An 18,295-nucleotide genomic window follows, 5' to 3' on the forward strand; every position below is an offset into this window, starting at 1 on the left:
TTAAAAAAATATGTAAATGGAGGGTAATGCTTTTGGCTTTGCAGATGAGGTGAGTGGGCACCAAGCCTTCAGATGTGAAGGCAGGCTTTGTATTATGGGAGAGAGCAGGAAGTATATGAGACTGCAGTATCTTCCTGCTTACCTTTTGTAAACATGAAAATGACAAAAGGCACCTACAAATTAAAAAAAAATAGACCTTTTTTTCTTTGAAAACTGGAATACTGGGTATTTTAGTCTGTCGATCTGTGTCCTTTGTCGTCCAACGGAGAACACGTCTGGCACACCAGAAGGCAGCAAAGTAAATGCATCTTTCTATACTTTTTGCAGTAGGGGTGTTTCACTAGCAGTTTTTGAACCCTTCACCTTAACCGTGAGCATCTGGCAGCATTTCCCCTTACTTTGTTACCTTTGGCTTCAGGAGACAGATTGCCGGGGTGTGGCCCAATCCATCTATATGCTTCCAGGATCTTAGGAGGGCAACGAGTGGGTTTTGGCCATTTCTCAGTTGTAAAGGACAGGCGAGTGGCATAAAGGGTGTTAGCTGTAGGGTCAGATCTAGATTTAAATTCTAGTTCCACTACTTAACTTACCTCAGACACATCACTGCTCCTCTCTCTGGGTCTGTTTCCTTATATGTAAAGTACATTTTGGTTGGGGGAGAGAAGGGTGTTTAGACCAGCTGGTTTCAAAGGAAACTTTCAGTTCTGAAACTTGTGAAACAAAGAATATGGTGGCTCTTCTGCCTTGGCAGCTCAGGTGTCTGTCCCCACTCATTTCTTCTACCTCAGCCACTTGAGAAGGGAAGTGACCTGATTCTGGCTCCTTACAGACCAGTCACCCCTAGGCCCCAAGGGCAGTCTGGCTTGGGTTATTTCTGGGTTGGGTATGTGGCTCTCATATAGATAGGGTGGTTATAAATGTCACCAAAAGGCCACTCAGCTTGGGGTATGCACACACATGTGCCCAGCACTCAGTGGACTGAACATATTGCACCAGGCTTAGAGCTTTCTCCTCCCTGCTTCACTCTACTCCTATTACAATGCTTTATGAGGAAGCATGCCTCACTGGCCCAAGTATGAGTTACCCCAACAAGCTTTTTAGCCTGTTGGGGAAGAGCAGCACATGTTCTGCTTATGAGCCTCTCACCTTGTGAAGCAAGGGGACACCTGCAGGTGACAGAATAAATGAGGAATGCCTTTTGAGTTCTAACCTGCTTTAAACTTTCCTGACCTTCTTTTGCCTAACTTAGAGTGGAGACTGGTGTTTTTAGAAAATCCAGTTCATCTACTACATCATTTCAGAATCATCTAAGAGTACTTGATCAGTTTCCCCTGAGGCAGGCATTATTTATTAGATTTTACTCTAGTATTACTAATCCTTTGTCTCTTTACCTCCCCTACTGGTTATATTATCAGGATCTTGTCATTCCCTAGTTATTTGGCTGTTCAGAATCTCCAAACCTAGTATTTCAGCTTCCCCTTCTCTGCTTCAGCAGCCTTTGGGGAAAGATAGGCTTGGACTTTGTATGCTCCTGGACATCCCCTGCCTGTTACCTGCCAGTGCCCAGATACAGGAGGTGGAGGATGTCATGTTTGCTTGAGATGTAGTTCTGCCCCTGGGATGTTAAATTTTCGACTTGGTTTACTATTTACTCTGGAAGCAGTTTAGGATTAGCAGACAAAAGCCATATCCTAGGGACCTAAAGCCCAGCTGTATCTTCAGATGGAAGAGTGTTTAGCTGAGTAGTGAGCCTTGAATTAGTTTGATGGCCAGGTAAGGGCCCATCACCAAGAATTTTCAGGACAGATATGAAAAAAATGAAAAAAAAAAGCCTTACATTCCTCCTTGATGGCCAGGTAAGGGCCCATCACCAAGAATTTTCAGGACAGATATGAAAAAAATGAAAAAAAAAAGCCTTACATTCCTCCTCCATCCAGTTCCTATTGGTTGTGGTGGGAGTGGCTTGTCCTTCATTCTTGAAGAGGACCATGACATCAGGGAGATGATAACATGACTTGTAACTGACTTTGATTTGAGTGAGGAAGGGCTATGTGAAGTCACCAGCCTCGCTTTCTCCTTCAGAGCAATATGGGTCCAGTGGCTAGATATGGATGAGGATGACTGGCCCAGGAAGCAGCAGGAGATCTCGGTTCTTTTAAAAAAGCTAAGGTCTTTCCAGGTTCTCACTTCTGAGTAAGGCAACACCCATTCAGTGAATAAGTCTCTTTAAGAAGTGAGACAAGGGATGGCCCCTTTAGTGGTAAAAAAAAAAAATTATATTGGGAGTGGAAGACCCTTAGGGTTGCTGGCCAAAAGAGAAACTGTTACTATTTACATTCACTCTAAGCCTGGAGGATCCAAAAAATAACCATTAAGTGGTGCTTGGGCAGGGATCTGTTGCTGTCCAGTCCAGAGTGAATTGGGTTTAAGGCTTTGTTTCTGAGAAAGAAATCTAGCCAGTAAACCATCAGTTAACTAGGTAGCTTTTGGCAATCAAAATTTACCCTCCTTTGGGCAGAAACCCTCAGGTAAGGGCAGAGGAGGAGAGGAGAGGAAAGTGGGAGTGCCTGTTGCACTGGTGAATTCCATGAACTGGGAGGTTTTCACCTTTTGCATGAATGAGTTCACCTAGATCTTCCCAAATAGCCACTGAGACTCCTCTGATTTACACAAAGCACAATCTCTCCAAATGTAGTATGCTGTTTGAATTTCAAGAAATCTTCAACTGTTCAAACTTTGCTCCCTTCAGGCCATCCCTGGCTCAGTAAACATGGATGAAAGAAAGGGTGTTGGGGATAGGTGTAGTTATTTGAATTGTCCAAAGGGGGCTTTTATGGCATTTAATTAACCCAGAGTGTCTAAACGGTGTCTATTTTGTACCTGCCTCTTTTCTCCAGGGCAAGATGTTAGGGGAGTGCTGTTCTATTTAATTAGGACACTGATGACTTGTCAGTAAGTGATCAGCCCAGTGGCAGCTGGTAAACTGTAGTTTTTGCATTTCTTTGGGGGGAAGAAAACAACAGCTTCTGAAAACAGTGCCTTGGAAGATTTGCACCTAATTGTCCATATTTGTGGTAGTTACCTACCTCTGTTATTAATATTCTAAGTATTCAACAAATATTTATTAAATACTACTATGCTGGGGCCTGTTAGGCTGCTGAGGATATCACAACAAAAACAGACTATCCTTTACTTAAAGGTATCACATTAGACAAAAGATATTTTTTGTTTGTTTATTTTAGCTTATAAAGAGTCCTTAATGTCGTTTATGCCAGGCTCCCGATTCCAGGTGGAATGATGACCAATTGACTTCAGGAAATTTTGTCAAACAAGAGACTTCCAACCAGGCAGATGAGATCACCGTCTGAAGGGTGGTAATGGAGTGTAGTTGGGAACATTTAATGTCATCTGTCTGTATTTTCTTTTTGAGCAAGGAAGCATTGCGTGAGAGTGCCCTCTGCTGATCAGTGGGTATGATGGAAAGAGCATTCAAATGAGTCAGGAAACCCCCAATTTCCTTCTTTCTTTCTTTCTTTTTTGTTTTTTAAGAGTTCCCTTTAGTATTTTATGATTAGAATGCATGTTCTAGCTCACATCTCATTTGACCCTTACAAAAGCCCAGTGAGTTACATAGTACAATAGTATCTCCATTTTACAGATCAGGAAACTGAGACTCTAGAGTTTAAAGAGATATATATAGGGTCATTGATTTATTCTGTTCAATAGGTGAGACGATTGAAATGTTGGTCTTTTGACAGCTTGTCCAATGCTCTTTCCATTGCCACATGGAATTGATTTGGATGAGCTTGAAGTGTCAATATTCTCTGGAAACTGGGACTGAATGAAATAAGGCATATATGTCTATCCATAATACATTTTCTTCTGTTTTACTTGGTATCTTCTCAGGTCTATATTTGACAGAAATGGCCTGAAATAACTTTTTTCTTGACAATATCCCTATCCTGTGACCTGTAGTTCAGAAAGAGGCAGTGTCCAGAACCAACCTATGAGCCTGGAAGACTTAGATTCAAATCCTGCCTACTGACTGTTAGATCCTACTGACAAGCTACTTAACTTCTAAGTTTTCCAGACAATCTAAGACTGTCTAATCTAAGACATTTAGGGGATGTCCCTAGGTTATGGGCCTCTATTTGACTAACCATAAATTAAGGCTGTATTGATCTCAGCCCTTCATAAGGGTGGTGAAGGATACTGCATGAACAAGATCCCAATGGCCTTGGGACTAAAAGGCCTGTGTCATTTGTTATCTTTGTCTTGTCCTTCAAAATACCTCACAGCAGAGCTCAGAAGTTAGGTTGTTTGGAAGCCTGGCTTCCCAGTTCCCCAGCACCAGGTGGGTAACTCTGATGTGTGATTCTTATTTCTCAAGCGTAACAACTCTGTCCCCTCCCTAAACCTGCTGTGTCTTAGATGAGATTATCACCTTGGTGACCTAGAATGCAATCTTCTGTATTTCCTCTTTCTCAGACCGCTCAGAGTCATCGTGTGACAACATGGGAATGGTGGTGGCTGATGATGGTCCATCAGGTGTCAAGGCCCCAGATGGTGGATGGGGCTGGGCCATCCTCTTTGGCTGTTTCATCATCACAGGCTTCTCTTATGCCTTCCCCAAAGCAGTCAGCGTCTTCTTTAAGGAGCTCATCCGGGAGTTTGGCGTTGGCTACAGTGACACAGCGTGGATCTCGTCTATCCTGCTGGCTATGCTGTATGGGACAGGTGAGAAGGGGCCAGCTTGTATACAGATGGCATTCTCCAAGAAAATACTCAGCCCTTAGAAGCAGGAGTGCTTGAGAAACAGCAGTGTAACTAGGGTAGGGCAAATTGGACCCCTGAGGCACAGTATACTTGGGAATCAAGACATCTCTTCTTGTCAGTCCCAAATCCCATGAGCACTGAGAAAAAGTAGGGGGTTGAAGAAGCAGGCATAGTTCAGGGTCTGGAAAAATGCATACAGGGATATTTGATTTAGGGTTGGGAGGACCCATTCCTGGAATCTGTCCCATTTCCATTATAATTAATTATCATACACCTTTGTTGAGGCCAATTAATTCATGTAGGAAGCAGGTTGAAGGCCACTCTTTCTAATCTAATCTGTAGAGCTTAATTTGTATGATTAAAGCATTGAGGGGCATTTTAGCCCCTGCACCTCATTGTTTTTTTCAAGGACTAGATTTCAGGATTTCTAGAGTCAAATTCTGGATCTGTGCAGTGTCTGTAGCTTGGTCTGAACTTTATGTCTTGATTTTCTCCCATGCAAAATAGGCCTACTATAGCACTGTAGTGGAAAGGGCATTTCATATAGTGTCTACAGGACCTGAGTTTGAATTCCAGAGTTCTGCTATTTGCTACCTGTGTGATCTTATTCTCCCTGGGGAGTTTATTTTTCTGTAAAGGATTTGTAGTAGATTATCTCTACTGTCCCTTTTTAGCTTCCCATGTACTAAGTATACTGACTGGAACCTTGTAATACGAATGATCCAAGAGCAGAAATTCAGCATATAGCAAGTGAACAGTTATTTAAGTACCAAAACGATCCTGTCATAAGACAAGGCAGCAAGGTTTGCATCACTGAAATACAGATATTTCTTGATCATCTGAACTAATGAAGGGGAGCAGTGGTTTATGACAATAAAAAAAATTCTAGATAGATAATATAAAATCTCTATTTGGTCAGAGTGTTCATGGGTATTATGAGGTAGATAAATGGCATAGTGAAGGGGCCTTGGTTTTGGAGTCTAGATGGTAGGGGTTCAAATCTGGGCTGTATGACTGACCTGTAGGACTTTGGTCAAATCACTTTTCCCCTCTGGGAATTAGTTTTCTCCTCTGTAAAATGAGAGATTTGGATGAAATTATTTCTAAGGTACCTTCCAGTTGTAAAATTCAATGACTATGAAATTTACTTTATGATAGGTATGTTTTACTCAGGAATATATTAAACTTAGTTTGCATTCCTTGAACGCTTCATTCCAAAGACTCTGTATCCTGTTGAGAGAGGGTATATTGGCAGGCTACCAATACTGGCAGGGGTACAACCCTCCAGGGTGAAGCCTTGGTTACCTCGTAGGCACTGAGGTATATGCTGAACAAATGCCACGGTACTGGACATAAACTAGTCTGGGGTAAAACACTTGTCATAGAACCTCCATCTGTGGAAACTCACTGTAAGGGGGTACCATAAAAAGAACAGTTAAGACTATCTGATGGTAACTATTTCTGAGAAGAATCAAAGTGCAGGTTCTTGCACAAGTGAGGCCTTGCCTGGGCAGATCAACCAGAGAACATGGTTTGCAAGCTCAGTGGGTCAGGGTGGTGGGTTCCATCTCACATGGGTGAGTTGTAAGTGATGACTTCATTCTAAAATCGCTAAAGCTGTAGCTGCCCCCAGCAAAATCATCTCACAATTGTGTGCCTACTAGAGTGTGGATGGATGAAGTGCAACCCCACTACCCCTACTAGAAAAACTCAAAAGTACACATCCTCCTGATGTGTCCTTTTCATGTACAAAAGACTTCCTCATTATTACTATAGCTTGTTAGACCTGATGCCTGTTGCACATGGCTCAGAAATAGGACAGCAAATGAAAACGGCTTGTGGCAATTAAAGAGCCATGCTTCAGTGCATCGGTTGGTCGTTTCAGAGGTTGGGGGAGGAAGGAAAAGGGGACAGACTGCAGTCTGGAGTGCCCAGTAAGCCTTGTTCCTGCTTCTCAGGTCCACTGTGCAGTGTGTGTGTAAACCGGTTTGGCTGCCGACCGGTCATGCTGGTGGGTGGCCTCTTTGCCTCGATGGGGATGGTGGCTGCCTCCTTCTGCACCAGTATTATTCAGCTCTACTTCACAGCTGGAGTCATCACTGGTAAGTACGGAAGCTCAGAGAAGGATCGAAAATCACAGGTAGGTATTAAACTTTTAACACAGGCAGCTCCCAGTGATCTGAAGCCCCAAGAAGGGATCATATAAACTACAATCAATGGGAAATGCAGCCGCTACAAAGTGACCCCCCCCCCCATTTGCCAAGGGAACACAGTATCCTAGATAATGTGGAAAGGCATTCATGGAACAGCAACAAATGGCATTTCTATAGGGCTTTACACATACTGCCTTTCTTGGAGTCTCACAACAACCCTTGGAGATGGCTGGGGCAGTCAAGCCAGCAGTCATTTTCTTCTTGTCCAGTGTTTTCCAGTGAATCCTCCTGAGCTGATATCAGCTCAGGCTAAAAGATTCCAATGGAAAGGCCACTGATTTATTAGCATTTATTCTACTTAACTTTGCCAGGTGTGTATGGGGTTTGATGGCTTCTTGCTGTGGCCGTTGCTAGTGAGGAGAGGTCATTTCTCTAGGGGTAGTGGTATGTACATAACACCTTCTAAAAGACAAGGAAGATTCTGGAAGAAGAGAGATCACTGGACCCAGGGTAAAGAGGCCATATTCCTTCTAGCTCAGGGATGGGGAACCTTCGGCCTCTAGGTCACATGTGGCTCCTCAAGTGTGGCACTTTGACTGAATCCAAACTTAACAGAACAAATTACCTTAATAAAAGGATGTGTTCTGTAAAACTTGGCCTTAGTCAAAAGGCTGCACCCAAGGGGCAGCTAGGTGGTGCAGTGGATAGAGCACCGGCCCTGAAGTCAGGAGGACCTGAGTTCAAATCCGGCCTCAGACCAAACACTTGACACTTACTAGCTGTGTGACCCTGGGCAAGTCACTTAACCCCAATTGCCTTAAAAAAAAAAAAAGGCTGCACCCAAGGACCTAGAAGGCCACATGTGGCCTCGAGGCTGCAGGTTCCCCACCCTGTTCTAGCTTAAGTGTAGACTCACAGGGCAGTCAGATGCCTTGTCTCCCAATCCTGATCCCATACAAATGCAGTGATAGGGACTTTGTATTTATGAGGAGAAAGTCCTCTGTAGGAATATAATGTTAATAAAATCAACTAGACTAAGTAAAAGTCATTTACATATCGCCTTCTATTGCATCACAAAATTTGGGGAGACAGGAGAGTCACCTTTGTGGGTATATGTTTTTCTCACGCTGATGTTAAAAAGATTTTACATTCCCTATGTATACACTAACTTAATGGGGAGAAGCGGTGCACAGGTGAGCCGAGTGGCATGTTATAAAAACTTTGCAGGCCCCCCCAGTAATCTTTACATAGAGATCATAGAAGGCTCTTTGTAATCATTAAATGGAATAAGAGAAAAAAGCATGGAAAGAATACCAGCTGATCACAAGTCAGATTAACGCTCTGACCTTAGTGAGGTGGGGCACTTCTGGAAGGGATTAGCTGGACCGGCCATCTGGGTTCTAAGCCTGTTATTGTTCCTCTTTTTAAGGCCTAGGCTTGGCACTCAACTTCCAGCCCTCCCTCATCATGCTCAACCGCTACTTTGACAAGAGGCGCCCCATAGCCAACGGTCTGTCAGCTGCAGGTAGTCCTGTGTTCCTCTGTGCACTCTCTCCACTGGGACAGATCTTACAGGACCTTTATGGATGGCGAGGGGGCTTCCTCATTCTGGGGGGTATGCTGCTGAACTGTTGTGTTTGTGGGGCCCTGATGAGGCCTCTGGATGGTCCCAAGAAGCTTGAAGAATCTAAGGTAGCATCAAAGAAGAAGGCAAAGAAGCTTCTGGACTTCAGTGTTTTCAAGGACCGTGGTTTTCTGGTCTATACTATCGCAGCTTCTATTTTGGTACTGGGGCTCTTTGTACCTCCTGTTTTTGTGGTAAGCTATGCCAAGGATATGGGAGTCTATGACACCAAGGCTGCCTTCCTGCTGACCATTCTTGGCTTCATTGACATTTTCGCCAGGCCCATCTGTGGATTTGTGGCTGGAACCAAGTGGGTCAGACCCCGCTGTGTCTACCTCTTCAGTTTTGCCATGTTCTTCAATGGCTTCACTGATCTCATGGGCTCCATGTCGGACTCTTACACTGGCCTAGTGGTCTTCTGTATCTTTTTTGGCATATCCTATGGCATGGTAGGAGCCTTGCAGTTTGAAGTGCTCATGGCCATCGTTGGCACCCAGAAATTCTCCAGCGCCATTGGCCTTGTACTACTAATGGAGGCGATTGCTGTGTTAATTGGGCCCCCTTCTGGAGGTGAGTGTCTTTTCTCATTCTTATATTAATGTCATTAATATAATTAATATAACATAATTAATCATTCTCCTTTCCAGAAATGACTGAGCTTCCCAGTAGTGTAGAATATAGGTCATAGGGCATCTGGCAGGAGGTTGAAGACTCCAATCATCTCTATGAGATGCTCACAAAAATATTAGTTGTTGTTACCTAAATTTTTCCCCTTATTTAATGAGGCCAGTCTCTTGCCCAGTTGGGAACGCACAGGCTTTCATTAGGAGATTACACATCACTATCATTTTGGGCTATGTTTCCAGGAAGGGAGAAGAATTCACCTCCTACTGGGCATATTAACCCACAGGACTGGGGTTAGTAACTAACATATATATGTCCACAACATCCTTCTCCCTTGTTTCTACTTCTGGGGAAAGGAATGTGGTGGTAGTGCTGGGGTATACCTCCACAGATTCATGATCTCATTAATGTAGGGTAACTCCCTTCACCTATGAAGATCTTGACCTCTTGGTATTTTCCTATCCCTTATGATTCTTGTCAATGTCTTTTCACAGAGTGGTTCTATCCAATATGCTGGAAGGCCTGCCTCTGGTTCTTTTAATATTTTGTAGCTACCAATGCAGCACTATTGTCCCCTCTTCTCAAAGCTAAGTTAATGGTAGGGTACTAACAGATTTTTAGGTAGAGATTACCCGATGCAGCTCCTTCACTTTACAGAGATGATCAAACTCAGAGGAGTTAAATGACTTTCTCAGGGTCTTACAGCTAGTTAGATTTCCTGATTCCTGGGCCTGTTCACTTTCCACTACATCAGGCTGTCTTCAGTGTCAAATTACTACCCAAACACAAACCCACTCTTCACTTCCAATCTGTTTCCAATTTCCAACCCGAAGAAAATTAGCTTGCCCTTTGGTATCTGAGGCCTGAGCCCAGCTTTGTTCAGGGAGGAGAGGGGAAGGAATGCCTGTTTGTGCCTCAGGTGGTGAGTCCAGGAACTCGAAGAAGATTTACACCTGTGAAGCTAATCTAAGATATCACCTTCTGACATCAATCAGATATCTCAGTGCCCCTGACTGGCAGCAGAAACTGCAGAGAGTAGGATTCCAAGTGGTTAAAACTCATTCTTCAGTTCCTTTCAGGAAAGCAATTAATTAGGACTTCCCCAGAGAGGAACAAGAATAATTATTTATATAACTGATAGATTCTGCTCCCATCAGTTTCCAATGACTTTAACATTGCTTTGTGCCATTGTAAGATAATGGAATGGAGTGGGGGGGAGGGGGAACGTCTTGTTTTTCACTTTCCCTTTCACTTTAAAGAGTTGAGATTGACTAAAGAAGCAAACTTTCTTAATAGTAAAGTATGGTGGGAGAATGGCAGGTTGGGGAGAACACATCTTGACTACTGTTGCTTAGAAAAATCATTTGGAAAGATAACTTTAAAATGAGAATTCAAAGTAGTTTGGATCAGAAGAAGCCTGATGCTGGAAGGAAGGAACCACACTCAAATTCTGACCTTTGTCTTTGTTATGTAACCTTGGCTGACTCATTTTATCAGTGCTCAAGAATCTTCATGTTTAATTTGCTATAGTGAACATTTTTAAATGAAATAATTCCTTGCTATTGGAGGTGTTCAAACAGAGATAGGACTGCCATTTTTTGGAGATGCTATCAAAAGGTGTTCCTGCACTGGAGGGATGGCTGGTCTAGATGACTTCAATCTTTATAATTTTAGACCTCTAAATCATCATTAGGTCCCCTTTAGGGAAACTAACTGAAGAAATCTTATATGTATTACAATATATGTATATTCTCTGTCCACACTCTATCTTGATTTTATAAAAGAGAAAAAAAGAAATTACCTAGAGCCTCATATTTACTCCTCCTAATTTTTATTTGGAGCGAAACAGTAGATAGTGACATTAAGAATGAGGAGTCAAGCTGACAAGTCTACTTTAAAATTCAGACCCTAAGCTGCAGAGGGCAGAGGCACATGGGGAGGGATGACTTATGTAACGGCTGATTATATCGTGAGCTTCTTGAGGGCAGGCACTGTCTTTTGCCCCCTTTTGCATCCCTAACACTTAGTATAGTGCAAAGCACATAGTGGGTGGTTAATAAATGTTTACTGGCTAATGGCACCTGAGTGATGGCACAGGACACTGGGCCTGAGGTGTGTGGGAGTGGGATAGGGAAAATATCTGGCCTCAGAAGATGTCGGTTTTGACACTAACAGGGGATTCAATTAGGTTTTGGGGTATCTGTACACAGAGAACCAAAGCAAGCTAGCCTTCCATAACTTTCTGGTGACTCCTTCTGACACCGACCGAGACAACGACATGGAGCCTACTTAACCTAAGTGTTTCTAGTGGAGTTAAGCAATACTCGTCAGTGCCAACACAGAGCTAAGATTCAGATCCTAAGAAATGTCATAATGGGTCACAGCAATGGTTCTACTGTTCTATCTCTGGTATTTGGCACTATAGGGATATGTTATATAAGAGCATAATGGTTCTTCCTGATATCTGCCTTAAAAGGTTAGGGATGTCCTAACTTTCTTTAATTATGCATTATGCAGAATAAATTCATGAATTTATTTAGACAGTTCTTGAACCTATTAACAATTTTCATCCTGTGTCATCACTCAGATGAACAAGTTCCATATGTTTACTGAGGTTAAAAGAAAGGAGGAAAGGCAAGAGGTACAAAGAAAGGAAAGGGAGAAAAAAGGATCTGCAGATATGGCAGTTGGTAGAAGAGCATTACCAGCCAGTGGAGCCTTCTGTGTGGAGTCAATAAAGACCAGCTTAAAAGATTAAAAAAAAAAAAGCCAAATATGAAAAAGGAGCCTGAAATGACAAATGCTGACTCAGGAGTGGGGGGTGGGGGATGGGGGTGTCCATACACTGTTTCTGAGAATCCTCACAAATGTCAGAAACAGACACTAACTAGGCACAATCGATAGATTTTAGTGGGGAAAACTCGTTCCAGGTGGTTTTTCACCAGGTTTGTGGCCTATGTGTTAACAACGTTTCATCTTGCATGAAGCAGGGTCCCCTAGTCCTGAGGCATGACTCTTGACCTTTTTCAGGCAAACTCCTGGATGCGACTCACGTCTACAAGTATGTGTTTATCTTGGCGGGAGCTGAAGTGGTCACCTCTGCCCTGGTGCTGGCTCTGGGCAACATCTTCTGTATTAAGAAAAAATCAGAAGAACCTCAGACTAAAAAGGAGGTTGTGGAGAGGGAGGAGCTTGACAGACTGGAAGACAAGTCTTCTGAGGAAGCTAGAATGGACTCTGTTGAAGTGGAATGCTTCTTGAAAGCAGAACCTGAGAAAAACGGGGAGATTGTGACCAGCCCCGAGACTTCTGTCTGAATGGGAGCCCAGGGAGGGAGAGGGTTGAGGGAAAAGGTACAAAGAATTTCAACACTCTTATTTATTTTAGAAATAGGACTAGCTTAGGGCGGGGCCATCGGCTTGACTCTGGTTGCCTGGTCAGCGGATCATCACATGATCATTTTTTGCGGGGCGGGGAGGTGGAAAGGTGGGAATGGGGGGAAGGAGGAGATGACTGGGTTGGGAACATCTCATTCCAAATCGGATCTGTGGTGAAGCCAAGTCGCATGGTTACAACATTTTTATGCCAGGGAACTAGCCTGTGTCGATCCAGTTTAGCAGTTCTGCTACCCATCACTGTGCTGAAGTACCTAGAAACTCACACTTCAAAGAAAAAATTATTTTAATCAGGGTTTGGAGAGGGGAGTTAGGAAAGGGTGGGTACATAGGGGGAGGGGGGCTGTTCCTAAGTTTATCTCTAATGTTGCTCAATTGTGGCTCTCTTTCTTCATTTGTGGTGTTGCTAACATATAACTCTTCTCAATGTTTTGTGTCTAGAGCAAGGGGTCTTGACATTTGGAGCATTTGAGATTAATGTGCAGTGTGGGATCGAAAGAGCCTCAGGAACTCAGTCCTCTTCTGGGACATTCATAGAATCTCTTAATTTGGGAGACATATGGCATTACTTGGCTCAAACTAAATATCATTTTTTACAGATTGCTTTTGTTAAGGAAATTATTATTTCTCCCAAATGGTTTTGTTTTCTTGTCTACATGGGTCAACTTTTAAAGTGGTGTTTTTATTGTGAATTGCACAGGTGATAGAGTTATGTGGCATCAAGAAGATGCAAAAACAGTATTACTTGGAACAGAGGCTGTGGGCCATCACATATGCATATCTGGGGGTTAGGTTGAGGACTTCTACTTTCTGGTCATTCTAGGAAGCTGTGCATCTTTCACATAGTTTATAGAACTGAATGGGGCATCCATTCATGGGTGGCTAGTATACAGGCTTAATGATGATATGAGGGCCACTTAGGGTATAGTTTGAGTCACAATGTGTGTTTTTGTTCCCTATGTATAAAAAAATACAACAAACTTTCTACTGCCTTCCATTCCTGTCTCCCTCTGGTTGACTGTGAAATACACCTCATTTTGGGCCCTCTTCCTTGATGGTGGCTTCCTCCAGCCTCCCAGTCTCCCCGGCTCACTTAGAATAGGCCCTCCCCAACCATCCAGGCCCCCCACCAACCTTCCTGCAGCAGGGCACTAGGTTGACACACACCCACCTGCCCTCCTGGCTGGTGGACTGCCTGGGGCCCTGCATGGCCTAGGAGAGGAGGCCGGGTGCAGGCTGCCTCAGTACGTGGTACGGCGGAGGCGCTGGGTACAGCAGCGGGCCCCCTGGCGGGCTGCATGCAGCCGGCGAGATGACATCTCCCTGCTCCTCTGTAAAATGAAAAGCAATAAAGAGCTGATGTCTTAAACATGGTTTCCAGCTGTTGAAATAAAAACTCCACTGAAGAGGCAGTTTTCCCCTCCCATTCTCCCTTTCTTTCATACCACCCCTCAACCTCCCAGGCTATCCTTGAAATAAATTCCCAAGAATTCCTCTTCCACTCATCTCACTGTGGATCTTAAAACCGAGATTCTTGGTTGTGGCCTGCCACTGAAAAGAGATCAGCCTCCCCATAATTTAGCTTTGGATGAAGACTACCCTGTTCCACTGGATGGATAATCTATAGCTTTGGCACCACTGAGCAGTATCAGAGGCAACTGTTAAAAGTGCCTCCTGTAAAATACATTTCCTTTTTCTCCCTTTCGATTAGCCTATTCCCTTTGTTTTTCCTTTCCTTCTCTTTTTGTCCCCACCTCCCCCTGTCAATGCCTTAAGCCTGCAAATGACTGTCTGAGGCCCTGGCAGAGCTCTGCTAGTAGCTCCTAGGCCAAAAGAAGTTGTATTAGCAACCTTGCAATTTGATCTGGCATAGATCTAAGTGACTTTCGAGACTTGCCAAAGCAGCTCCACTGTGATTTAGGGGAAAGTCCAGCCTGAGAAAGCTGTTCCTGCCATTAGAGATGGTGGAACAGGGTAGAGAATCCGGGCCTCCTGAAGCTCAGTCCTCTGCTAGAAGTGAAGAAATGCAAGCATCTCACTTTCTGGTTCTGTGGGTATAGCTAGCTCAGTGCTCTGTCTCTAGAGTCTAGGTAGGAAGTGATAAGAGTGAGTTCTTACAAGGGAGAGGCAGGCATAGAAAATAGATGGCCAACCTTTTTTGTTGGCTTGTCCTTACGTCCAACTGGAAGGGAGAAAAAGACCTTCTTTGACCTTGAAGTCTGGGGGAAGGAAGAAGGAAAGAGGGAAGGGGCCCAAACTTTATTTCCTTTCCCTTTCATCAGTATGTTTATATATATACATGCATAAATAATGGGGCATTAAAAGTGGTCAGGTAAGAGCACTAGAGACAAAACTGAATTTTATTTCCCTTTTAATCTCTTTCTTGTAGGTCCCAACGTTAGCCGACTGGCACCCTCCCAACTTCCTTTTAGGGTTTATTCTGGTGGACTCTTCCTATTTATCTCATGCCCTGGGTTCTCTCTCCACCCCATACTTAAATGTCTCTCCAAGGCAGCTACATTGATTGTACTGCACCAGAACAAGTTGCTAAAAAAAAGTCAGGAGGGAACCTCATTCTCATTGTAGGGGAGGAAATAGCAGGTATTATGCATGCTCATTTGTCCTCCCACTACCACCACACAACAGTGGGTCCAGAATTTCACCTGGGTCTTTTGTCCCCCAAATCTTGATTATTCTGCTAGGACAGGGCTGGGGAGATGACAGCAACCTAAGAGCCAAGTCCTTGGCTTTTGGGTCCCACATTCAGGGACCTGTAGAAATCCTGCTGCTTAAACTGGGAATGTCAAGAGGTCCAGTGTACCCTAAACTTGGGAAGCAACTCAGTTAACACTCTTAAGACTTTTCTGCATGCAGAACAGTGCAGATGGCTACAGATGCAGCTGACATTGTTCTTTGCTCTTCTAACTTTGACTTAACCTAATACTTTTGTCTTTTATTTTAATCTTAGGGAAAAATACTGATTTAAAGTAGTTAGTTCTAGACAGAAGTTACATTTCTTTCTGGCTGTCTCCACTGGCCTGAACTTTTATCAAAACCCTTGCAAAGGGTTATAGCTGAATCTGGCTCAGGCTCCTTAACTCCCTTGACCAAGGCAAGAAGCCAGCACGGTCCTTCTTGCCTCACTCATTCCTAAACATCTCTTCTCTTTCAGTCAGTCCTGTAGGACTAGGCAGATATTCCCTCTCTCTGACCATGCCAGCTCCCCTAACCCAATTCCCCAGTTCCTATACCCACTTACACTAGCGTGAATAAAGTATGACTCTCTCTAGTCTCATTCTCCAGGAGAGATCAGAGTCAGAAGGAATGAGGAAGAGACCAGGAGAGTGAGTCAGTCAGTCAGTCTAGCAACAACACAATTAATGACTGTACTTAGCCATGCTAAGAGGAACCAGGAAAACTTAAGCAATGTTCTCCAGCTTCCCTGTGTGTTTTTCTTTTCTTTTCTTTTTTCCTGGGCGGGGGGTGGTTTGGAGAAAGGTTAAATAATTCTGAGATCAAGATACCTGAATATTCTGGGGGTAGGACTAGGGAAGGTGAGAGTGATAAGCACCATCCTCAAAGATACCTCTTAGCACACAGATAATACAGTCGAACATGGGACAGAAGGCCTGCAATTGAATGGTTTTGGTTGGGAGTTTCCTTCATTCTTATAGGTGAGGGGTCTGTCTGGTCTCCAAGGCCTGCAGAACTTCTTTTTACTATCTGTGAACTCTACCAGGGACGGGGAATGCCTAATCCTTCCACAAGTCACATGGCTTGGTCTTTTGGGTCTGGTCCTTAATTCCCATCCCTGTGGATTACACTCTGAAGTCTTTCCAAGTGTTCCTACAACCAGTTTCAAATTTAGCAACTGAAAATCATCAAAGATGTAGGAGATAAAATGGTAAATACTCTCCCTTCATTCCCCCTCCCCCACACTAGTGTAAACAAAAGGACAAAATTAACTGGAGGCTAGTAAAATACTGTACTTTAAAAATTTAGCATTTTTTTTAAAGTACCGGTTAGGTATAAAAAAACCTGAATGCTGCCCAAATTTCTGATGGGCTAATGCTCCAGAAACATGAATAAAGTAGTTAAGAAAACTATCTATCTCTTGTTCTTGTTCTGAATCTTATTTCAAAGGAATAATTTTTCAAGCTATTCCCATGACAATGGGGAAATTCTTTAAACTTAAGCCGACCCTCAAAGTAGGGGCCTGTGACTCTGGGTGATTGTGGTACCTTGAGGAAACAAAACTTCCTAAACTTATCTTTCTCTAGCCTCTAGAAGCTAGGATACCTAAAAGCGATGTTCTTCCCTTGTAAATTCTATCTTGTCATTGTGGATCTTCAATGGTGTATATAGGAAAATGTACTGAATAAGGGACCTAATTTATTTTTAAGGCTGTATAGTACATCGAAAAAAAATTATGAGCAGGAGATATGCTGTATGAATGAAGTTCCTACTCACACATCACAGATGATCATTGGTCAGTTATATTTATTTTATTGCTAAGAAAGTCTTTAAAAAAATTCTCTGGTCAAGAAATCAGCTGCTAAACAAAGTCCCCTTTATGGATGCAAAACCTTTGGTAAGAAAGGATGTTTTAGTATTTCCTCCCTTAGAAATGTTCTCTAATAGAAGGGGAGGGAAGGAAGGTCAATGGGAATGGAGTCCACTGTTTTCCTTTAACTGGCCCCTGGGGTAGTAATGGAGAGCTCTTTCCAGGGTCCAACCTTTCCTTGCCTCCACTGGACTCCTATGCAAATGAAGCTAAGCCACATACCCAAGTGTGCCTTGATAGTTTCCCAAGACCAACTCTGTTTCAAGCTTATTACGTCTGGACAGTAATTAGGTGGGTTTGAAGGAAGAGAATGGGTGAAGGGATGGGATCAAGGGAGCGTCTGAACTGAAAACTATTCAATCCAATACTTCTGTGCCTATCTTGAAGTTATAGTCAGGCTCCCTTGCACCTGGCTTCTGGGCAAATGCACTTTAAATGTGGCATGTGGATTTCACTGTGGATCTGTCACCTGTTTTTCTGGTGAACTACAGCACATCTGAATAAATACTTACGCCATTGTAAGACTTGTGTTGAAAAAACTCTAATTATGCCTTACAGAGGCATAGGACAATTTACAGTGAGATGGTGTTGCTTTGGTACTGTTGCCATAACTGCATTTTATTTTTCAGAATCCCATTTCATTCTTTTTCTCCCCATGAAAAGAGATGGTAGAAGGGATTTCTAGTTCTTCAGCTTTATAGAAGATCTCAAATTCACCTGCCCTTCCAATAAAACCAGAACCTTTTTATTTCTAACGTGAGTGTTCACACTTCTGGCTTCCAGTTTCCTGCTGTAGGCATGACACAGCTGCTCTCAAGTCATCACAGACAAAATATTTATGAAACACCTACTAAATGTAGAGCAGAGCAATAAGCTGGCTAGGTGAGCATGTCCTGGGAGGGGGGGGGGTCGCTGGGTGTAAGTTGTAAAGAGTTAGAATTTGATTTGATGATAAGGAAAAACTTGCTAACAATGGAGCTGTCCAAAAGTGGAATGCATTGCTTTGGGAAGCAGTGGGCTTCCCTTCACTGGAGGTTTTCAAGTTGAGGCTGGACTGACTGACCACTTGTTGGCAATTTTGTAAAAAAGATTTTTGGTCATGTGGAAGCTGCATGATTATGGCCTCTGAGGTCATTTCCAAATTGGTGATTCTGTAACT

General features: G+C 43.3%; 2 protein-coding genes across 4 annotated transcripts in view; one reads left to right on the forward strand and one right to left on the reverse strand.

Moving 5' to 3' along the window:
- SLC16A3 (solute carrier family 16 member 3) overlaps positions 1-17,658 on the forward strand; it is a 31,689-nt gene extending 14,031 nt beyond the window's left edge. The window contains exons 2-5 of the mRNA XM_021000961.2: positions 4,489-4,737; positions 6,735-6,878; positions 8,359-9,123; positions 12,208-17,658. Of these exons, the coding sequence (XP_020856620.1) occupies positions 4,515-4,737; positions 6,735-6,878; positions 8,359-9,123; positions 12,208-12,494 (1,419 nt within the window). The 5' untranslated portion in view covers positions 4,489-4,514 and the 3' untranslated portion in view covers positions 12,495-17,658. The remainder of the gene's footprint in view (positions 1-4,488; positions 4,738-6,734; positions 6,879-8,358; positions 9,124-12,207) is intronic.
- CSNK1D (casein kinase 1 delta) overlaps positions 12,541-18,295 on the reverse strand; it is a 64,214-nt gene continuing 58,459 nt past the window's right edge. Inside the window, exons 9-11 of one of the 3 annotated variants that reach the window (XR_002327269.2) lie at positions 14,726-14,791; positions 13,744-13,903; positions 12,541-12,839 (exon numbers count right to left, since the gene is read on the reverse strand). Coding sequence is in view for 2 of the 3 variants with exons in the window: in XM_021000967.2 (XP_020856626.1) it covers positions 13,814-13,903; positions 14,726-14,791 (156 nt within the window). In the remaining variant the exon portion in view is untranslated. Of the gene's footprint in view, positions 13,904-14,725; positions 14,792-18,295 lie in introns of all 3 variants that reach the window. The other 2 variants (XM_021000967.2, XM_021000962.2) reach the window with 2 other exon arrangements.

This window comes from Phascolarctos cinereus, unplaced genomic scaffold (assembly GCF_003287225.1).
Source record: "Phascolarctos cinereus isolate Bilbo 61053 unplaced genomic scaffold, phaCin_HiC Scaffold_5;HRSCAF=322, whole genome shotgun sequence".
Classification (NCBI taxonomy): domain Eukaryota; kingdom Metazoa; phylum Chordata; class Mammalia; order Diprotodontia; family Phascolarctidae; genus Phascolarctos; species Phascolarctos cinereus.